General features: G+C 37.9%; 1 protein-coding gene across 3 annotated transcripts; it reads right to left on the bottom strand.

Moving 5' to 3' along the window:
• Positions 1-18,022: 18,022 nt before the first annotated feature.
• On the bottom strand, positions 18,023-22,618 carry GAPT (GRB2 binding adaptor protein, transmembrane). 3 transcript variants are annotated; one of them, XM_065546287.2, is made up of 3 exons: positions 22,561-22,618; positions 20,094-20,158; positions 18,023-19,225 (listed from the first exon to the last, which is right to left on the bottom strand). In XM_065546287.2, exon 3 carries the CDS (start codon positions 18,932-18,934, stop codon positions 18,461-18,463), a length of 474 nt encoding a protein of 157 aa, XP_065402359.1. In that variant the 5' UTR covers positions 18,935-19,225; positions 20,094-20,158; positions 22,561-22,618; the 3' UTR covers positions 18,023-18,460. The 3 variants fall into 3 exon arrangements, with proteins under 3 accessions (XP_065402359.1, XP_015307009.1, XP_065402360.1); XM_015451523.4 differs by lacking the exon at positions 20,094-20,158; XM_065546288.2 differs by lacking the exons at positions 20,094-20,158; positions 22,561-22,618 and adding an exon at positions 19,941-20,084.
• Positions 22,619-24,082: the final 1,464 nt, after the last annotated feature.

Genomic DNA, 24,082 nt, shown 5'->3' with positions numbered 1-24,082 from the left:
ATTGCCCCTCTCTGGGTCCCTCCTACAACATGTGGGAATTCTGGGAGATATAATTCAAGTTGAGATTTGGGCGGGCACACAGCCAAACCATATCAAATGTCCATTAAAAGTCAGTGTCATGCAGATTGCCACCCAACTACCCAAAAGGATGATTTTATAACATTGCAAAGTAATGTAAAGTAAGTACTTTGGCTTTATTATCTAAGTCCTTTCATCACTTGATTTCTCAAACTAAACTTCCAGTCAAGTGGCATCAATTGTCATTTTTAAAATACCCAAAAGAATATTGTATAGCTTTGTACCATTAGTGTGCTGTCACTTTTTAAAAAAATTATGTTACACCAAGGAAATAGAAACATAATACAAAAACATAAATTTTTTTTTACTGTTTTCATCTTAACTTTTAATCTTTTAAAGAGCAACAAATGTAACTATTTATTTTAAAAGCAGAACTCTTTCATAAATTAAATTGAAAACCCGAACTTCTTTTTTTGACTATATAGTCTATATTGTTCTCCAATGAGTTTTTCAGTTGTTATTATGCTCCAATCATTAACCATTTAATCTTCTTTTGAAACAAATGCATCTTATTTTTCTATCTCAATATGTACAATCAAGCATACTTAAACAACCTGTATAGCTGCTTATTAGGTTTAACTTTGTCACATTTTATTATCCGAGATAGTTGGGTTGGAAAAATACAACTTATTTTCTATGCAAATTTTTAACGGTGGAAGCTAAGCAGATATGGTGACCCAGAAAAATGAGAAAGAGAACATAAATTTATAAAATAAGCAGACTGGTGTTTTATTTGTGTTGGTAAACAGATTGGAAATACAGGAGACCATTATTTTTCTAAGATAATTTTTACTAGCCTTCTCTACTTGTTTTTAAAGGTTTACTCTTTAAAAGCATCTCTCCTATTTATTTAAACTTTTCCTTACTTACTTCCAGTACATACTTAGAAAGATTTCTATTTCTCACAAGTAGACATGACTATGCAGGTAGATAATGATGAAAATAAAAACCAGTGTGTGTGTGTCCTCTGTCTTGTTCTTTGTTGATGGATATCTAGAGGGAGGTGAGAAGGGAGGCAAGGGAAGTGGATTCTTAAGGCAGGACATGTGGCTGCTACATTGTGTCTGCTATCTCTTGGCTCTACAATCATTTTTCTATGTCTTCTTCTCTATCACTGGAGATGGGAGCCTACAAACTATATTTCTCAAACTCCTTTGACATTTGGCTTTTTGTTAGATTAGAAGGTGGGATGAAGCAAGAAACCATTAGTTCTGCTTTCTGTTGGCATTCCCTGTGGTGATGGTAGCAATAGTGGTGGCTGGTGCCTGTCACTTCTTCGGTTCCTGCTCATGCAACTTGCTTTTATGAGCTTGTCTCAGGATCATAGTAACTGTGGACTCTCAGCATGTCCACTTTGCTTGAGCTCTCCTTGATGCTGTATAGAAGGGAATAGATTTTTTCAGTTCCTGATCTTTTGAATAAACTCACCTTCTCCTTTTAGTTCCATCAATTCTCCAACACCTTTGTAACCAGTTCCTTTATTAAATTCCCTCTATTTAAAATGCCTATATTCACTTTCATGTACATCTTCTACAAAAGACTAAGAAAAAGTGTGCATTAACTTTTATTTTACCGGCTTCCCACATCTTCTTCCTGAATCTCTTTCCCACTTTAAAGTTCTCCAAACCTCAAAACTCTCTCTGATCTCCAGCTGCCCATTTATTGTCACACTCCTTATTTGCTCATGATGCCTTGATAGGTGTCCACAGTTCCCATGCTCATGTTATCTTTCATATCAAAAGATGTGTATCTTAGGCTGAGGCAGGAGGATCGCTTGAACCTGGGAGGCAGAGGCTGCAGAAGGCACCACTGCACTACAGTCTGGGCAACAGAGTGAGATTCCGTCTAAAAAAAAAAAAAAAGTGTATCTTTTATTTAATATTTCCAGAAACTTCCAAGGTAATAAAGTTTTGTGTTGTACCCCAAACTCAGCTCAACATGAATTTCTTTCTGAAGACATGCTTTACTCTTCAGACAGAATTAGATATCCTTATCTTTGCTCATGAAGCTATGAGTTTGCACTTCTACTAATGATATCATTTATTACATTGTACTAAAACCGTTGGTTTATTTATATGATATTTGCAGTAATCTATGAGTTATTTGAGATTATCTTTGTGTGACTATAGCCTAGAAAGGTTCCTAGTCTATGCACACTTGTATGCATGTTGTACTAGAATGCTATTGGGCTCCAAGAGTTTGCAGGCTTAACAGTGCAAATCAGATGATGGGTGGCAATATTAGTGTATGATACAAGGTTCAGTAGACTGTAAACCCTCAAGAACAGAGACTTGCCCTTCACCTCTCTGTATCCTTAGCTTAATACCGTGCTGAGGAATTGAAAGGGTGAATGCTGTGAATTAGGCAGACATAATGACTAAAGTTAGGGATTAAAAAAAAAAAAAATCCCTAGCAAGAATTTCAAAGCATTATGAGGACATTTGACTAAATCCTTTAATAGTATCTTTTTACCCCAAATCATCTAATCTTGTATAGGAATCTCCCCCTAAACCAAGACCAGGCTCCCAGAAACCCTGCACTAAGCTACCATTTGTCTGAGAAAAAACACAGTTAATTGTCGCTCAAATAGTTGATACTGCTTGTCCAAATCCTTGTAACTTACCTGAAACATTAACTCTTCAAAGTAATAGGTTGTGAATAATAGTTTAAAAGCACATTGTATGAGGATATGTACATTTAAATAAAGAAATCCTGGAGACTTCTGGCAGTGGAGAAAACTCTGTAACGGCATGATGGGTGTCAGACTCTGTGACAGGCAGTAGGGATGGGTAAGTGGGACTTTTGACACCCTAAATTACCTAGACTCAGGCAACAACCTCTTCTGCCAATCTTATTCATAGGCAAGTGCACACACTCACAGTAGCAAGTTAGCAAGGGGGAAAATAGATTATCACCAATTTTGGTAATTGAAAAAACTCTCATGCCGTCATGTTGTGACCCAAATAAAGGCTGATACATTTTTTTTTAAATTGCTGTTTCAATAGCTTTTGGGATACAAGTGTTTTATGTCATATAGATCAATTATATAGTGCCAAATTCTGGGAGTTTAGTGCACTTATCACCAGAGTAGTGTACTTTGAACCTAATATATACTTTTCTTAATCACTACCCTCCTCCCCACTCTCCTGCTTCTAAGTCTCTAAAATCTACTATACCACTCTGTATGCCTTTGTGTACTTATAGCTTAGCTCCCACTTATAAGTGAGAACATACAGGTTTTGTTTTTTTACCCCTGTGTTACTTCATTTAGAATAATGGCCTCCAGCTTCATTCAAGTTGCTGCAAAAGACATCATTTTATTACATCTTACAGCTGAGTAGCATTCCATGGCGTATAGGTACCACCTTTTCTTTATCCACTCAGTAGTCGATGGGCACTTAAGTTGGTTCCACATCTTTGCAATTATGAATTATGCTGCTATAAACATACATGTGCATGTATCTTTTTCATATAATGACTTATTTTCCTCTGGGAAGGTACTTAGTAGTGGGATTGCTGGATTGAATGGTAAATCTATTTTAGATTTTTAAAGAATCTCTACACTGTTTTCCATAGAGTTTGTACTAGTTTACATTCCTACTAGCAGTGTATAAGTGTTCCCCTTTTTCCACATCCATACCAACATCTCTTGTTTTGTTTAATAATAGCCATTTTTGCAAGAGTATGATGGTATCTCACTGCGGTTTTAATTTGCACTTCCCTGATGATTAGTGATGTTGAACATTTTTAAATGTTTGTTGGCAATTTGTATGTCTTCTTTTGAGAAGTGTCTATTCATGTCTCTTGTCCACTTTTTGAAGGGATTATTTGTTTTCTTTCTTGCTGATTTGTTTGAGTTCCTTGTAGATTCTGTATACTAGTCTTTTGTCAGATGCATAGTTTGCAAATATTTTATCCCATTCTCTGGGCTGGCAGATACAATTTTTAAGGTTGCTTTCTCTTTACTTATTATTTCTACATCCATTAAGAGAAATTCTCAAGGCACTCAGTAATGCTCCAAGAAGAGAAGCTCACATAATGTAACAGCCAAGGAGAGGCAGCAAGGCACACAAAAAGCTGATGACTTTTGAGTAGAAATATAGACCTAACTGTGAATATTTTTTATATAGTTTGTGTTGGAATTCATAAAATAATATGTGACAATTTTCAGAAAATGAGAGTTCATTGTTGTAATAGAATCAGGACAAATATTTGAGTCAATGAACTAACAGTAGAATCAACAGAAACCTTAGAAACAACCAAGAATACAGTTTTGAGTTCAAATGCATATGATTTGTCAAAGACAAATCCCTAAACATAAACTAGGGATTTAGCTGACCTCTACTGTGCATTGGAACCCAACCGAGGTCCTCGGTGCTACTGGAGGAGCACCTATCTCATCAATGTCCAACCCAGCACCCCTTAACTTTGCTCTGGCATCAGCATTCTTACCCTTGATTTTTTTCCTGGAAAAGAATTTGGACAAGACCTGCTTTGAAGGGAACTGTTAACATGAGTAGTTACTTTGAATTTTTTTGAAAATGAAAATAGTAAAAGTAGTTCTTTCTGTTTTTAATGTGAAAATGTATAAAGTCAATGTAATCATGTTGATGATAAGCTCTGGTTGTTGGTTAAAATTACATAATTATAAAAATGTTTGAAAAATATTACATATTAAAGTTCAGTTTGTAAGAAAACATTTTAAATGGTCCATTTTCAAGGCATGATAAATCTAAGCACTGGCAGCCAGCCTGCAAATGTAACAAACCACAGGGCGTATGCTCTTAGAAGGTCACAATAAGTGAACAGAATGTACAGGAGGGGTCAGTCCACAAAAGGGAAGAAAGTTTTGTTATTGGGAAGTCTAAATTGAAGCAGGGAAAGGAGATAATGAAACTTAGGTGACAGCCGGGAAGACTGTAACCCCATAGTACTCGACCAGTGAGGAGAACTGTGGGAGGGACTTGCATGCTAAGCGATAAATTACCTGTTGTAATTGCCCAGGTGTGCATGTCTTCCAGACACCTGATCTTGCAAGACAGTTATTAAAAGTCTTACCTTCACTGTTCTTCATGCCTCTAAGTCCATTCTTTGGGTTTGGACAGGTGAGCATATTTCTCACAATTTTATTAAACAAACTGTTTGAAAGCAAAAAATCTTTGAAGAATAAAATCATAAAAGGTAGTCGTTAGTGGTGAAAAGTCCAATAATAGGTAGGTAATATAACTGTGTCAAGTACTACAGGAAATTAATGTTTCACATGCATCTCAGTTATGAATAATGTTAATGTTTAAGACATTTTCATATGTTATCTCAATTTTTACAGTAACCTGGCAAAGTTCTTATTATTACCATTTCTCAGCTGTGGATTTCCTGGTTCAGAGAGGATAAATAACTTTTGCAAGGCCACGTAGCTAATACCTATCAGGAGTGTGATTCAAATATACGTCTGCTTATGTTATTCATGTATTTTTTCCACTGTTACACTGCCTCAACATATTTAAGTTCACACCAGACCAGAACTTTAAAAAAAACTCGTCTCTGAAATTTTCTCAACGAATATTTTTTGTTTCTTTCAAATTATTGTTAGTAGCAGTTTATAAACCCTTCAAAGCAATTTGAGATTTTGCACTTTCTTTTTTTATTTTTATTTGTTATTATTATTATTATTATTATTATTTTTTTTTTTGGAGACGGAGTCTTGCTCTGTCTCCCAGGCTGGAGTGCAGTGGCCTGATCTTGGCTCACTGCAACCTCCGCCTCCCAGGTTCATGCCATTCTCCTGCCTCAGCCTCTCGAATAGCTGGGACTACAGGTGCCTGCTACCACGACCGGCTAATTTTTTTGTATTTTTAGTAGAGACGGGGTTTCACCGTGTTAGCCAGGATGGTCTCAATCTCCTGACCTCATGATCCGCCCGCCTTGGCCTCCCAAAGTGATGGGATTAGAGACGTGAGCCACCGCGCCCCGCCCCTTTCTTTTAAATAAACAACCCAACACAGGTGACAAAGTTCTATAACAATGGGCCTCTCCTGTAGCAAGCAGTCACTAATTTTTGTTTTCTTTCTAGGTAAATTCTGTTTATATAATTAATACATTAGTAATCCAGTTTAAATAGCCTGCCCTGACTGCTTGAATAATTCAAGTTTAAATTCTTCAATTAAAAGCTTTCAAACCACCAGGTTTCTTTTCTTCACAGCATTTACTTCTGCTTCTAATTATGCATTTATTTGTGTGATTTTTAAAATATATATTTTATCTAGGCTGTTGGCATGAGGTGTTCTTACTTACCTTTGAGCCCTCAGTCCCTATCACAGTGTCTGACAGCAAATAGGTCCTCAGTGAATATTTGTTAGGTGAGTGTTTGGCTAGATACATGGAAAAAAATGGATATTTAGATTAAAAAAAGAAATCAGAAAATGAATAGGTTATTTGTACTGGTGTTTTGCAGAAGCCGTCATAAATGAGCTAGGATTTAATCTGGACCTTGAAAAGGAAGCAAGAGTAAGACCTCAATACACATGTTGAAAATATACAATCTTTATTACGGTTTTCATTTTTTTCCACTAAGTGCAACCAAGAAAATGCATTCTAAATTAAGCCTCAAAGCTTTCTTTCTAAACATATGTAGAAGAAGTTATTGCTATATTAAGCAATGCAGCTAATTAAAAGAGGAAATGAAAATCATTCTTAAATGAACCTCTCACTTCCCCCCTGGTTTCCTTTAACACTATGTATCTTTGAACTATAAAATGTTTCATTATAAATGACTTTTACTAGAAGGTTAAATTAAAACTGTATTTACCCTTTTTGTGTTTGCTTTCTTTCTTTTCTTTGTTTTTTGTTTTAGAGCGAGACGCGGGGCCTCATTCTATCATCCAAGCTGGAGTGCAGTGGCATGATCACTGCTCACAGCAGCCCTAAACTCCTGGGCTCAAGCAATCCTCCCATCTCAGCCTCCCAAGTAGCTAGGACTACTGGCGTGCTTCACCATGCTTAGCTAAGTTTTTTATTTTTTGTAGAGATATGCTCTCTCTATGTTGCCCAAATTGGTCTAGAACTCCTGGCCTCAAGAGACCCTCCTGCCTTGGCCTCTCAAAGAACTGGGATTACAGGCATGAGCCATGGTGCCCAGCTAATTTGTTTGTTTTTGTAGAGAGGGGGTCTCTCTCTCTTACCCAGGCTGGTCTCAAACTCCTGGCCTCAAACAATCCTCCCTCCTCTGCCTCCGAAAGCACTGAGACTATAGGTGTGAGGCACCTTGCCCGGCCCATATTTACTCTCTCTACAGCCCTGCATGGTGCATTAGGAATGGAAGAAACAATTAAGTACATCTTGGTCAGAGCTAAGGGACGTATTTGCTTGATTATTGTTTGGCTTGTATAATGTCTGAAAAGATAATACAACTGGGCAGCTCTTTCACTTGCTCAACATGCAAGACTCTTTGTACCACTGCCTTTCAGCAGGCCTGGTTCATAACTATATGTCCCTTGCCTAGCCCTTGCAGATGTCTGAGTTTTTTATTTTTCATTTTTTATTTTTTATTTTTATTTATTTATTTTTGAGACGGAGTCTCGCTCTGTCGCCCAGGCTGGAGTGTAGTGGCCGGATCTCAGCTCACTGCAAGCTCCGCCTCCCGGGTTCACGCCATTCTCCTGCCTCAGCCTCCCGAGTAGCTGGGACTACAGGCACCTGCCACCTCGCCCGGCTAGTTTTTTGTATTTTTTAGTAGAGACGGGGTTTCACGGGGTTAGCCAGGATGGTCTCAATCTCCTGACCTCGTGATCCGCCCGTCTCGGCCTCCCAAAGTGAGATGTCTGAGTTTTTAAGTTTTGACAGAATGTTCTCCCTTTTGATTACAACCAAAGAGATTATATGACTCCATCAAAGCCTTCTTTATTTGTTTTCTTTCATCCTTTTCTAAATTTTCACCCTCCCATTCACTTTTCTTGACATCCTTCAAACTTTTGCTCTCAGCTTTAATTGTCTGTTCTAGAAAATTAAACATAAATTATTGCTTTGTTATAGCATTTTCATCATTTCATTTTAAAAGGAGACTCACCTGGGCATGTCACAATATTCGCCTTGATTTTTATCTGGAACAAAGAGACTGAAGGTAGTTTTCAGACCCTCTTCATGCCAGCTTGGAGAGGATATTTATTTTGTCACTAATTGTTCATTCAAATACGCTCTTCAGTGTTCTTATTACAATTCAGTTGTTATAAACATATTCACACCCCTCCCTCTTCTCTTTAGCTGGATTGTTCCTCTTCTGCTGCTTATGTTTTTCTCTTATCAGATAATTGAGTTTAAAGTGTATATAGTCTAGACAAATACTGCCAGATGAGACAAGATGACAAAGGAGTACATTTTAAGAAATAATGACCAGAAGAGGACGTATTGTACACGACTCCACTCCTGATTGATTGCCTTCATTACATAGCTCCAGCAACGCAAGAGCCACATGCACTCAGAAATCTGTATACTCTGCTCTCTTACGACTATCTTTACTTAACATTTGGAAAAATCAGCATCATTTCTAGGTGCAGGGAAGAAAACGTCCAGCTAAAATAGAGTAGATAAAAAACAAAGGTCCTAAGAAATGGGATTCAAGGGGATGCTATGAGAAAGACTTGAGTTTAAAAACAACAAACAAACAAAACAAAACAAATACACTTTGTATTTTCACAGTCAATAGAATAGCAGCAAGATGTACTGAAAATTACCTTGGAGCCAGGAGCCCTGAATTCTTCTTCTTCTTTTTGAGTAATTACTCAGTAGTGGGATTGCTGGGTCAAATGGTAGTTCTATATTTCGTTCCGTACTGTTTCCCATAGAGATTGAATTAATTTACAATCCCGCCAATAGTGTATCAGCATTCCTTTTTCCAGGAGCCCTGAATTCTGATCTGGGTTAGTCATTAATTCAGTGTGTGAACTTAGGAAAGTCACATAAACTTTCTGGCACTCATTGTTATCATTTTCAAAATAAGGAAGTTGGTCTAGATGATTTCCAAGTTATTTTCTGGATTTGAAATTCCATGATGTGAAGACAAAAGATATTATCATCTACTAATAATACTATAAAAAAAGAACTCGAATAAGTCAATCCCATCAGAATGCCTGGGTTGAAATATTGCCTGTATTTCTTATTCATTCCAAGATCTTTGGCCCAATTTTAACTTCCTTAAGTTCAATCATCTCACCTGTAAAATGTGAGTATTAACAATATCTGCGAGATGGAATCGTTGGTGAATTAAGACAGATACTTCACATAAAGCCTAAATATGGTGCTGGTGCAAAGAGTGCACTCCAACGCTAGGCATTTAATGTGGGCTACAGTCTTCTTGCAAATAACTAGGAAGAAAAACACCAAACATAAATTTGTATTTTTAAAATGAGTTTCATATCTCCTAATGTGACATTTTAAAAATCATTTGTTAACATATCAAACCTAGCTCATTGTGTTCCTCTTCTATGTCAGTCCAGTTTAGTCTAGGGTGGACCTGGGTAAGTGAGCCTGAGGCAACAGCTAAACTCTGCCCTTTACTGAGTCTCAGTCTTAGGCTTTTGACAGCCTCTTGGCTGCTGGGGAGTTCAACTCAGACCCAGGTAGCCATTGTCTCCTTCACTAACAAGAATTTAGAATACATGTGACAATGGATGATCCAACATCCGTAATTTGCAGAGTCTTAACTATTCTCTAAAGCCAGTCTGTCCTTTCAAAGGGAAAGCACTCCAGGACCACGGAGCTTTGGTTTCCATGGCAACAATGTAGGTCAATTGCTGCAGTCACACCTTCACCAGCCTTGATTGCATTTGGCAATTTACCATCTTCTGTGCTTCCTTTTGTTTGAGCCTCTCTCATTTGCTTAATTCCCTTCTCTATTGGGAGAATCTTAAAATGCAAAACTACAGGAGCTGAATTTAAATTAAAAACTGCAGAGGCTTAAAGAAACACACCTCTGGAGAGCACTATTTATCTTATAACTTTTTGACATGTGCTTCCTGAAATCAAGTCTTATGTCCTCAACTTCAAAATCTTGCTTCCCATATTCTGTTGCAGCTCAGAAATTCTTTGCTTGCAATGCCTTGTGGGTTTTTCTTGGAAAAAGCAGCAGCATTTCTGCCTTCTCAGACCATATTCTGATATCATGAATGTCACAATTACTAGGATAAAGTCCAAATTCCTTAATCTGTTATTTAAATGAATCATCTGAGCTTTCCTCGCAGCTTACTGCCTTCCTCTTACCCTTCTTTTACACATGATGCTCAAGTGTTTACTTTCTTTCAGATTCTTGAACACACCCTATGCTCTGGACCCTCCCGTGTTATCCTCCCTTATAGGAGGACCATTCCCTCAGTCTCTGTCTGGCTATTTCCTACTGGTCCTTCAGATATCAGTTTAGATGTCACTTTCCACAGGAAAGTTTTCCTACACCCTGGCTTTGGTCTTTTGTTACACCATGTGCTTCCTTATTGTACCATTATCGTACTTTAGTAACCCCTGTAAATATCATACCTCTTTTGTAGTTTGTGAACATTCTGAGTATTGGGGCAGTGTCCATTTCTCCACCCTTCACCCAACAACCCCACTGCTGAATTCCCACTGCCCTCCCAGGCCTTACTACATCATAGGCATTTGTTAAATATTTGTTATATGACTGAAAGCACTTTTCCCTGCTAGATCTTCTAAGCCATTTGCTGTAAATCTCCTAATCTTGATATTCTGAACCTCCTTTCCATCCCACTGCAAGTATCCACTAGAATGTACTTTTCATTCAAGATATATTTGCAGTCTTCCTGTTTTTTACTGATATCTGAGATATTCACTGATATCAGTGAATATCCAGTCACTCAAAGTGAAAAAATTTCAAAATTCTTCGTCTTTTTATTATGACAGATTCCACTAAACATCAATTTTTAGGTTCTGTTTAATGTAACTATCCTAAGAAGATTTAAAAATAAGCAGTAAATGAAAGTGTTGAATTGAATAAAATAAATGGCATTACTAAGCCATGCACCTGTAATTGTCAAAGAAGTCCTCTAGCCTGCTGCCTAGCAGGCCCTGGACCCCTTCTTGCTACTACATACACATTGGTGCATTTTAGAACTCCTCACTCAGAAGCCAGGGAACAGGAAAGACACACTGTCTCCAAATGTGACACCACCTGGCTTCAGGGACTGGGAATCACAGTCACACACTGTTTGAGCCAGGTATTGATGTTGAAGATGCCACTACTCAGGACAGCAGTCCTCTCTCGCCTGTGGTTTCATGTTCCTAGGTTTCAGTTTTCAGTGGTCAACAATGGTCCATATGTATTAAATCGAAAATTTCAAATGAATAATTTAATACGTTCTCAATTGTGTGCTGTGGTAAGGTGTGTGATGAAATCTTGCCTCATCTCACTTTGTCCTGCCTGGGATGTGAATCATTCCTGCATCCAGAATCTCCATGCCATAGGTGCTCCCTGTCCCTTTGTCACTGAGTGACAGGCTTGGTTATCAAATCGACTGTCACAGTTTCACAGTGTTGGTGTTCAATTCATCCTTATTTTACTTTAAAATCACCTACTGCGCAAGAGGAGTGCTGCTGGCAATTCGGATATGGCAAAGAGAAGCTGTAAAGTGATTTTTTTCAGTGAAAGGTAAAAGTTCTTGACTTAAGGAAGAAAAAAGTGGTATCCTGAGTTAGCTAAAGTCGATGGTAACAATGAATTTCTATCCATGAAGTTTTGAACAGAGTATTGTTGTAATTGCTCCCTTTTACTATTATTGTTAATTTCTTACTATACCTAGTTTATAAATTAAACTTTATCATAGATACAAACATATAGAAAAAATATAGTGTATATAGGCATCCACTGGAGGTGCAGAAACATTTTCCCCATAAATAAGGGAGACTGCCATACTTGGTACACTGATACCATGATATTTTGAGGTTGATGTTTTTGACACTTGAACATTTTGAATGGTTCAATTTTTAAAATTGTGATTAAGTAACCTATGCAATGGATGTCCTCCCTTTATCCCTGAGTCTTCTATTCCATCACAGTTTCCATCTCCATTTCTGAGTGACACTCCAATCTTGACCCCAATGCGTTAGTTTGGCCCGTGCTGGATTTCAGGTGTCTGTAGGACATCAGATAAAAATAAGTAGTAGATGCTGAGCTATATGGTTAAATGCTTCAAAAAATATTGGAGTAGAAGAGTTCAAGTATAAATGTCTTGATCACCGAGGGAAACAGTAATAGGAAAAGGAGCTGGGAACCAGGGAAAGATCATAAAGAACCACTCCACTGAAAGTTGTACAAGAGAAAAAGAAGCTTCAAAGGATGATAAGTGGGGAAAAAGAGGGAGCAAGAGTCCAATGCCAGAAAGTGATCATATAAGGTAAGCAACAAAAAGTAAATATGGGACTTGTCACTCTCTGAATTTAAAGAAAAAGTTATTATGGCTTAGAACAGCAGTTTAACATGTGTCTGCTTGGACTGCCATAACAAAAGACCATAAATTGGGTGCCTAAAATCATAGACATTTACTTATTACAGTTCTGAAGTTTGAGAAGTCCAAGGTCAAGGTGCTGTCTGATTTGTTTCTTGGTAAGAACCCACTTCCTGGCTTGCAGATGGCTGCTTTCTTATTGTGTCCTCACACGGTGCGGGGAGGCAGGGGTGGGGGGTGGTGGAAGGGAGGGAGGAAAAGAGAAAGAGAGAGACAGAGACAGAGAGAGACAGAGAGAACTCTGTTCTCTTTTAAGAGCACTAATTCCATTATGAGGGCTGCACCCTCATGACCTCATCTAAACCTAATTATTAATTCCTCTCAAAGCCCCACCTCCAAATACCATCACGTTGGGAAGTAAGGCTTCAATGTATGAATTTCAGAGAACACAAAAGTCCAGCCCATAACAATGTGGATATAGGCATCACCTCCCCTTTTTGATTTCTTTCTTTTAGCTCTCCTCCTTGGAGCCCAATATCCCAATCTCCCCACAGGTCCTGGTCAAAGCAATAACTGAGAGGTTGTAAAGCAAGGCTTTCAATGGGCTTATCAGGGGTTCAGTTGCTGTGGAGATCAGTAATAGGGTGAGAAGTGAAGTATAAGGCAGATTGCAGTAAAATGTTTCATGTTGGAGGCTGAAAGCAAAGTCAAGACATCAGGGGCTCATTGTTGCTGGACACTGGCCAGTCTCAGACTGGCTGTAAGTCATGGAATGTGAACACACCTATGTGTGTATGTAACAAAGTCATACGCAGTGTATTCAATGCTACCGTCTCCTTCCCCCACCCCCAACATCCTTCCTTTTAAATTGTTTGCATGTGGTTCCTTTTTAAAATGGTATAACCTAAACACGAACTGCTACTTTTAACTGATGCAGAGAGACTTTATCGTCTTTATTTCTTGTGAACAAGCTTTACTTTTGAGATTTTGAGAAGGCAGAGAAATGCTGTAATAAAGAATGCAGATAAGAGATAGGAATTTGAAGGGGAAAGAAAGAATTAGAAGAGAAGAAAGAGGATGAGGAAACATATTGATGAGGGAGGAGAAATGAGAGAGGGAGGGAGAGAAGAGAGGATAGGAGAGGGGATGAAGAATGGAGGGTATGTATAGTAAAAAGAGAAACTTGAATGATGAATTTCTTTATTCCCCTCAGCAATTGATAAAGAACTTACAATTAATTTAAAAAGGAAGTCAAGGTGGGAATTAGGTAAAGAATCATTGACTAAATACTTCTTTTACTATCTTTTCCGGTCAAAGAGAGTAAACAAAGGCCAAATATTCACTACATCTCTTGTTAAATAACATTTATGCGAGTCCATTGATTTGATTAGTGAACTTCTGCACTAGATTCCAACAGACCAAGTCTAAATGGAGTCACTTAGGCCAAAGCTCCATCCCACCAAACTGAAACTTGTTGTTTATCTGACCTGAGAAATCAGGAGAGAGATAATAGCCAAATCCCCAAACAGATCAATTTTAGCCTGCATGAAAAGGAAGTCCCCTGTGCTTCAGTAATTACAAGAAAAGTAACCTAAAGTAACCTGATGTCAACCAATCCTTTTTTTGGATTATACTATTTTATCATCCTTGCTTAAGTTGCCTTATAAAAACAGACTCTTCTGCCATGCCCAATGGAGTACCTGTTTAAACCTTTAAATGGGATGCGCCAGATTTATGAATTGCTAATAAAACCAGTTCAGTCTTTAAACTTAATCTGTTGAAATTTCATCTTTTGACACTTTGGATAATCAATTATAATGGACAAATGTCAATATATCACATATTTTACATTATAAACCACCACTTTTAGAGATCACAGGAATTTACTTCTTTTACATTTAAGCTTTTACATTTACGTTAGACTGGAGTGGCTGTAGTGCAGATAAACACATTGATAATGCTGCCCATCCTTCAAGGAAATGGCACAGGACTTACTGATGAACTCAGTGTGTGTTTGGTAGGGAAGGGGTAAGACTGGGAGTGTGGGAAAGAGAAGAGTCTTCAGGGATAATTGCAAAGTATTTTACAGAGATGAGGAAGCCTTACAGAAGAAACAGGTTTGGAGGCCGTATTAAGAATGAGTTAAGCTGTTAATGAGAGAAAACCACACTCCACGGGCTTGGACACTAATAGTCCATTCATTTCAGCTAACAAGTAGCCTACAGTTAGGCTTTTGATGGCTAATATCAGCTTAATGATGCCATATAGAGATCTCCTCACTGGCCACTCTTTCTCAGCAATCTTTACCAGAGTCTCCTCATTAATTTATCCTCAAAATATTGCAATTTCTGGAAAACTTATAGATTCCTCCCTTTCCTCCTTGCTTGATTCCCTACTCTGTGCTCCCCCTGGTGTCTTCCCAGGAGATGGCATCCATTATTATTCCTGTAAATACCACCTAAATGCTCATGACTATCAAATTTACATCTCCAGCTAGGATCTTTCCTCCAAAATGCAAATGTGCATATACAACACCAAACTGGATACTTCTACTTGGGTCTCAGGACATAAAGAAATGTCAAAATAAACATGTTCAAAACTGAATTTTGCTCCTGTCACAAGAATTAGAGGTTGACTGAATCACATTCTATTTTCAACTCCACTTTTCTTTCTCTGCCCACTCTGTGAGGTTACCAAAGGTAAAAATTCAATTGTCCATGCACTCCTACACCTGATGGTGTCTGTGTGACACGATTCTGAGCAATGAGATAGATATCTCCTGGTGCTGCTCTTTCCCCTCATTTCTTCTTCATGACTGAAGCATGAATAGAAGGCTTAAAGATTCAGCAGCCATATGGTGGCCGTGAGGCTATAGAGATGAAGATAAAAGTTGAAACACTAAGGGTGGCAGAGAGGAAATAGAGAAAGAGCCTGGGCCTGTCTATATGGCATCATTGAGCTGACGTTAGCCATCAAATGCCTAACTGTAGCCTCCTTTTTAGGTGAAATAAATGGAACTATCAGTGTCCAAGCCCCTGGAGTGTGGTTTTCTGCCATTACAGCCCAACTCATTCCTAACCGATGCGGCCTCCAAGCCTGTTTCTTCTTTAAGTCTTCCTCATCTCCGTAAAGTACTTTGCAATTATCCCTGTAAACTTTTCTCTTTCCCACACTCCCAGTCTTACCCCTCCCCTACCAAGCACACATGCTGAGTCCGTCAGTAAGTCCTGTGTCATCTTCTTGAAGGACAGGCAGCACTGTCAATGTGTTTATCTGCACTGCAGCCACTCTGGTCTAACTTAAATGCAGAAGCTCCTTAGCTGCCTTACCCACTTCCATTTTGGCCTCTTTCCAGTCACTTCTCAACCCAGTAAATCTTTTCAAAAATACTAGTGTTATCATCATGTCTCTGCTTAAAACCCTTTACTGATTCCCGTTGCACCTATACTAGAGTCAAAGCCACATACTAAGACTTATAAGAAGCTCATGGTCTCCTATTCCCTCCTTCACCAACCCAGCAGGTGTCCCTCCAACCCTTCCTCAGGAAGCTCTAGCCACAATGGCTTCCCAGAACACCATAAATTCTCTTAGGCCCCCAGATTATTTTCGCATGTGGGTCCCATTCTTACCCTCTGCCCATCACATTTATTATAGCTTCCTTCCGCCTTCAAGTCTCATTTAAGTGGTCTCCAGTGAGGCCTCTTTGACCACCCTATTAAAATGAAAATAGTCTTTCCTACCCAACCCCATTGCTTTCAAAAACAGGAAGAATTTTTTATAAAGCACCTTCTACCATTTTGATACGTATCCACTTAGGGAAATAGAAATCATGTCAATTTGTTTTAACAGAGAGAATTTAATATAGATAATTGGCTAAACAGGCATTGGCAGGATGAAAAAACAAAAAGGGGACACAGGTACTACATAGATAGTAACTGTAACAATCTTGGTTGAGAGTTACCAGACCTCAGAGGAGGAGCCCTGCCGGGCTGGGATGCAGAATTCTGAGGGTGTCACTTGTCTCCTGCACCACTTCAGGAAGTTGGAGGAGGGTCTGGCTGTGAGAGTCTAAGGGAGGGTGCACCTAGCTGGTGCTGGCACTTCTGACAGGTTGCAGAGAAGCTGGTCCTGGGAGTGATGAAAGAAACTAGAAAGCTGCAAACAACCAGTGATGCTGGAGTAAACCGCATAGCAATAATTCCTGTGGGGGTGAGAGAGAGAATAGGCAGGAGCAATTCCCTGTTGCTTCCTATTGCCTTTCAGTCTTCCTTAGTGCCCCCTATTGGTAGAGCCTAGAATGGATCCACCTGGCAAAAGAAATGTTTGCAGAAGCCCAGGTTAAGCAATTCAGAGGAGCAAATAAAAGAGTAGATTTAGAGATGAGCTATCATAGCTTCATGACCAGCATTGTATTCATTTGTTTACTATCTTTTCTTTTCTACTAGACCGTATGTGTTCAGGATCCATGTCTCTCTTTTTACTATTGTAACCCCTCCACCAACCCATGTCCCCCATGTGCACAGCACAATAGCAAGTAGACAGAAGATACTCAACAAATATTCACTGCATGGATGAATAATAGATGAATTTATTAGATTCTTTTCCTCAAAACTACTCAGCAAAATGTACAGTTCAATTCTCGTCAGTAAAACATGAGACATTTAGTGCCTCATATGATGTTCTAGGCATTTGGGCTAAAAATGCCTAGAACATCATAAGAGGCAGTTTCTTTTCATTCAGGTGGGAATTTAAGACATTTTCATATGAAGCTAGGTAATAAAATGCTGTGGCAACATTCATATGTTTAAATGTCCTAAGAATTGAAGAGGCATCAAAACTTATATCAGAAAATAAAAAGGTAAATGCAGGTTTGGAGTGATTCAGGAGATGTGCAGAAGAACTTATAATCTGAAGCAGGCTTGAGAGAGGAGGGAGAAAAGCAAAGCTGTGAAGGAAGGATAAGTTTGGCAGGTTTCGAGATGATTCTGCTGAAAGCAAAGAAATGAGAGATAGTAGGAGAAGTCATTGGAAAACAGAATTGGAACCAACTGTGGAAAATCATCAATTTTGGAGTTCAAATTATGGGTATTATGTCTTTTGCAAAGAGGGGGCATTAAAACACTTTAAGCAAAATAAATGATGCTGCTGTTGAGAATATTTTCTGAAGATAAATCTGGCAGCACCATGGGTAATTGATTGAGTGGGTAGAAACTAGAAGCAGGAGGACCAGTTAGGAGCCTATGACAATAATTCTGATCCAGATAAAGATAATAGTAGAAATAAAGGAAAGAGATAACAGGTAACATTTAGAAAGAAGACTCAGTATCACATAATACAGATTCAGTCTGGGGCAAGGAGGGTGGAGAAGATATCTAGAATTAATCCAAAGTGATACACATAGGGTTCAGAAAGGTGGAGATAGAGCAGAGACTACCTACTTATCAGAACTTGATTAATAATGGCATCAGTACAATAAAAATCACAGTGAATTATTTTCAGTATTTTAATTTTAATTTTATGTTCAGGGGTACATGTGCAGGTTTGTTATGCAGGAACATTTGTGACTTGGGGGTTTGGTGTACAGATTATTTCATCACCTGTATACTAAGCATAGTACCTGATAGTTTTTTTTCCCCTGAACCTCCCCCTCTTTCCACCGTCCTCCCTCAAGTAGGCTCTAGTGTCTGTTGTTCCTCTCTTTCTGTCCATGTGTTCTTATTATTTAGCTCCCACTTCTAAGTGAGAACATGTGGTATTTGATTTTCTGTTCCCATGTTAGTTTTGTTCTTTTTTATGGCCGCATAGTATTCTATGGTGTCACCACATTTTCTTTATCCAGTCCACTGTTGATAAACATTTAGTTTGATTCCAGGTCTTTGCTGTTGAAAAATTACAGTGAGTATTTGTCATCCAATAACAAAAGTCAGTATTTTGAAAAGCTAATATGAATCTGGAAGAATGTATATATCTTCATCTTGAGGAACTTCAGAAGGACGAGGCTTCTGGAAGTTATAATAGTCAGAAGATGTCTCATTTCCATAGATATGCTCCTCGAAATTGGACTGCTGTGTGTTTTCATATAGTTCCTTATCGGTTTTTCCTTTAACTTTGGGAGGACCTGCTTCCACATTTTCATAGTTTTTGTGTATGTTATTTCCCTTGACAGCAGATTTGTGGTCTTGGGTTTCAACTGAGATTTTATGCCTTAAGCCAACGATGCGGGGGCCCAAGAATGTTTTAGTACAGACTTTTCTCCTGCTGCTTCTCCTTTGCAAAAACCTCGGTAAGGTAAATCGTGTGGCAACATGGTGTTTACAGTGCCAAACACACCCAATTCCACAAACCACTAAGAGTAAAAGAAGTGAAATTCCTACAGAAATGGCCACTAAATTATTTCCACAGCTTTTCAACATTTCTGTACGAACAGTGCTGTTTAGTGGTTTGGTGTTACCCTTAATGAATTCACAATGTAATTCCTTGTAGCCTAGTATTATTCAAAAATGAGTTTGGAAGCTCTTTTAGGCATTTCCTTTTTCAGAGCTGAAAGAATGCTATCTGGTAAAGTCCTGATGCAATTAGAGGAGAGAGTGTATAAACTTATTTTTGGAAGATGGCTCTCTTCGTGTGTGATGCTCTTCACATTACAGCCATTCATGTATAATTGTACTGTATCAAGGGGATTTTATTCCATTCCGCTTCCTTTTCTGTTAATGAATCACAAAATGAAGCAGAAATGAGTGGAAGATGACAGCAGAGTAGAAAACTCAAGAAAAAGAAGGTTGAATGTCAGGTGCGGTGGCTCACACCTGTAATCCCAGCACTTTGGGAGGCCGAGGTGGGTGGATCACGAGGTCAGGAGATCAAGACCATCCTGGCTAACAAGGTGAAACCCCGTCTCTACTAAAAATACAAAAAATTAGCCGGGCGTGGTGGCAGGCACCTGTAATCCCAACTACTCAGGAGGCTGAAGCAGGAGAATGGCATGAACCCGGGAGGCAGAGTTTGCAGTGAGCCAAGATCGTGCCACTGCACTCCAGCCTGGGCAACAGAGCGAGACTCCCTCTCAAAAAAAAAAAAAAAAGAAGGTTGAATGATCTGCCATCCAGAAACCTGCTATAAATTAAAAATACGTTAATTGCATACTTATTATCTAACATCGAAAAATTACTGATTTTCACCAATGCATTAAACACCAGCATATAGTGAGCTTCTGCTTTTAATATAAAATACACTACCTGTTGTGATGAAAGAAAAAAGAGTTAGAAAAATCCTGTCCCTGCTCAAGCCTGAGTGGTTTTAACACTTAGATCTCCACATAGTTTTTGACAATTAGGTTAACAATTTTCAAGTGAAAGATAATGTTCTGAGCACAATAGAAGAAATGGGACATGTGCAGACAAGTGCAATCATCTTCATTACCTGTCACCTCTTCTGTGAAGCCCTGCCTATCCTTCTTTGGAGCAGGCAGAGGCCTTGTCTTTTTCTTAACCATTCCTTCTTCTGCAATCCCTCATTAATGAGTCCATTCTCTACTATAGTGCCATAACCTAAATGAGAGAATTGTATTCTTACTCGGTTAAATGGTGGGCAGGGTTCAGGTCATTTCATCTGTATGTTCCTAGAGAACAGCACAACACCTAGCACAGAAAATGCATCCAATCAATATTTATTGAATGAAAGAACGCATTTAAAAATGACTGCAAATTTCAGCATCTAATTGCTTAAGATGATAGTTTAAAACTCAAGGGTGCAGTTTATGCTTAAAACATGATATGAGACCTTTAAAGTAAACCAGTGTATTTTCAAAAGCCTTTGTATCACAGGTTTTCTCATAGCTTTCAGAAAATAACTTTCATCTAAGATGATTTTACATTGTTTTCTGTTGATGCTTTAAAATGGCAAGGAGATAAGAAGGGGAAGTGTTCAACTGGGCTGCATGTTCCATTGTGATTTTATGAACAAAACATTATTACTGTATATTTTCAGTCTGCATGTAGACATAGATCCAACAGTACCTGTGAAATGATTATTATCATTTATGGAGTGTTATCATCAATAATGTTTAGTTAAGAGCTTCAGCTTTTAAACACTGTTACAGGGATTATCTCATTAAATCCTGCAGCTGCTGTATGCAGTATGTACTATTTGTACCATCATTTTATAGATAAGAAGAGAGGCTTAAAGAAGTTAAGTAACTTCCTTACAACCAAAATGTGACTGACTGAGAATTCAGGTAAAAATTTCCCCAAAATATTATTTATCCAAATATCCGTAACATGCTAAGTGCATCAGTCACTAAATTTGTATAGCTTGATTAGCTCTGAGGTTTTTGAAGGTGGGAAATTATATATTATTTACCTTTGTATTACCAACACCAGCATTAGACATAGAATGACTAATCTATTAAACGTCGGTTAATGAAGGAAGTAATCTCCTTATGGGATGATAATAATAGTAACAATGAAGAAGAAAAGTAGAAATTCACAAAATGGTGCTCTTCTTTTAGTGAATATTCATGAAAAGATTAATGGTAATGAATGTTCATAAATCTGTCTAAGGTTAGAATATATTAATATGCACATATTTAACTTGACATTTCATATAATAAAATTAAATAAGATGTGCAGCCAATTTATAAAATTTTTTTGATAAAAATACAGGGACAAGCACCCCAGATGCAGAAACGTTTTAATCTCCTTGGAATTTTGGGGAGTAATATTGAGGTTGAGAACTGTATGGTCCGCCACACAAGATTTACAATCTGTAGGATCTCTCCTTTATAAGGCCAGCCGCGCTTGTGTTCAAGGACAAAAGTTTAGCCAAATGACTTTAATCATTAGGACCTCACTTTCTGTTTGAAACAGAGGAGCGCCAATTATCTGCAAGATATTTTATGATACACATGGTTACCGATTTAAGAAATTAGTAGCTGGGCGCTGTGGCTCACGCCTGTAATCCCAGCACTTTGGGAGGCCAAGGCAGGTGGATCACGAGGTCAGGAGATTGAGACCATCCTGGCTAACACGGTGAAACCGTCTCTACTAAAAAAAAAATACAAAAATTTAGCTGGGCATGGTGGCGGGCACCTGTAGTCCCAGCTACTCCGGAGGCTGAGGCAGGAGAATGGCGTGAACCCGGGAGGCAGAGCTTGCAGTGAGCCGAGATCTCCCCACTGCACTCCAGCCTGGGCGACAGAGCGAGACTCCGTCTCAAAAAAAAAAAAAAAAAAGAAAAAAAAAAAGAAAAAAAAAAAAAAGAAATTAGTTGCCAGAGTATTTGAAGTAAATTTACAAAATAAACTTTAAATATTGATTGAAATTAATCAACTTTTGAAAGATACTAGGCCTGCAACAGAAGTCACGGTGAGGGTTGAGGAAGGCTAACTGTTGTCACTTCTGCAGCTGAGGATAAGGCAATAAATTGCCCTCTTAATTTTTAAGAAGGAAAGGTATTTTTACCATCTATGTTATTCTATGTAGAGTGGATATTCTGGTACATCCAAAATATTAAAATTGTTTGTCTAAGAGATATTTACCAAGATAAAGACAAGAAGACATTTTACAGAAAAAAAAATGCATCATTTTCTTTGAAATAACGTTACAGGAAAAAAACCTGTGAGACATGAACAAAGACCTACTATAATGAAAAACATATTTTAAGCAATAATCCTTCAAATATAGTTTAACACTTTAATAATGTTCACTTTGCCCAGTTTGAAAGAAGACTCTGTTTTCAGTTCCAACAGGTTACCTAATAATTTGACATTGTTCTTAAAATCGCAAATTGCTGAGAAACTTCAGGAATTTTCAAGTAAGATGATGCCCTTCTGTTTGGAAACAAAGTAACAGCAAAGCACAATCATATTGTAAAGGAACATCAACATCACTCTCAGTTTGTAAATTGGGTTTCCCCCTTATAGCTACATAAGGCATTTTTTTCTAAAAACTGTAATAAGATAACAATCATTGATTAATTAAAGACAAACTTGTTTCTTATAGTTTTTAATCACCCAAATACCTTAAATCAAGTTCTTACTTACCTCAAGATTGGTGTGTCAAACTCTCTCTTTTGTTCTTTTGGTTATGTTTTAAATCTGCATTGGGTTAGAACTTGTTCCTCTTTTCCACTTTGGTAGGTTACTTCCTTCTTTCCCTCCTTTCAGGTTATTTAACACTTGCAAAGTTTCCTGGCTCTAGAGGAAGTTAGTATCAGATGCAGCAGAATTAAGATAAATGGCGTGAGTTTTTGAATAAGGAAGTCTGGCCCTTCATCTTTGTCAAGTAATAATTTTTTAACTGTGTCAGAAAATAATACGTAAAGCCTACATGGTTTTTTATTCGGGCCATATTTGCAGTTCCCATTTTAATATCAATAAAAGTCACTTCACTTGTACTTTAATTTTCTCAAAAAAGAAATATTTTAAATGTAGTAACACATAGGTCTTGGGCTTTTATTATTATTATTTACTTGTGTTGCTAGACCAGTCCTCTCTTAGAACATTTCAGATCAAAGTGATAAGGCCTAAGAAAGACATGATTATGGACAGGGACAGTGGAGGTAAAGGAAAGAGGCATCCAGCTCAGAGGGTGGTCAGGGAAGGCAAGACCTGAGCTAAGCCTCATAAATAAGATGTTAAGGCAGAATAGGGGTGTCCTGGCCAAAAATCTTACAGTGAAGGAGGTTACGAAGTTGTGAAGCTATGAACCTGATGTGCTCCACATTCTCACCAGTATGTTTAACTGCAGTATTAGCCACCCCACCAAATAATATACACACTCGCCTGCCTAGGCACACGTCTGTAAGAAAGGCAGTTTATGCAATGTTTGTGTAAAATTATGATTTTCTCTAGAAAGCAGGACAACTGGTGCTCATTTAGGTTTTCCCTTTGAACTTAAAAAAGTTGTTTAACCCCTTATTATTTTAGTTTTTCTAAGGATAAATAAAATGGAGGGAAAATGACTGACACTTTCCTCAAATAGAATTTTTTTGATGTCATAGATATAATTATTCTTCAAATTTATAAAATAAATGTTGTATATATTCAAAATATAATTATTGGATCATTATCATTTGTAGGGATTAGGTTTTATGTCTTGAATTCTATATTTTCCTACTTCCCAATCTTCGGCCTCACAAAGTACATATTTATTGTCTTCTTTCAGTTCCTTTTTAATCACAGCAATTATGTCTAGGTTTCCTTTTCCTGCTTTTTCTTCCACAGTTATATGGTTTGGGTAGTTAAGGGCTTAGGAGGTAGTTCATTGTTCTATAGTGTAATTTGGACTGGATCTTTCATCTAAGTAAATCTTCCTCTTCTGTTAATTGATGATAGCAACTACTTTACTTAATTGTGATTTAAGTTTCTAGCAATTTCTTGTGTGTCAGTTAGTATCTATTTATTTTAACCCATGCCCTTTTTCAGATACTTGAACTGAGTAGTATTAGTGATGGTAAAAATGAACAAATGTTTGTGTTGTGAATTTTATTTGAAAGCTTGCCAGACTGAAAGCATCTTTCTGGCTATTCTGGAAGGACCCCGCAACCCCCATGCGACTTGTTAA

The sequence above is a fragment of the Macaca fascicularis genome, chromosome 6 (genome assembly GCF_037993035.2).
Source record: "Macaca fascicularis isolate 582-1 chromosome 6, T2T-MFA8v1.1".
NCBI lineage: Eukaryota > Metazoa > Chordata > Mammalia > Primates > Cercopithecidae > Macaca > Macaca fascicularis.
The sequence above is the reverse complement of the archived record's forward strand: the minus strand, read 5'-3'. Positions and strand labels throughout refer to the sequence as shown.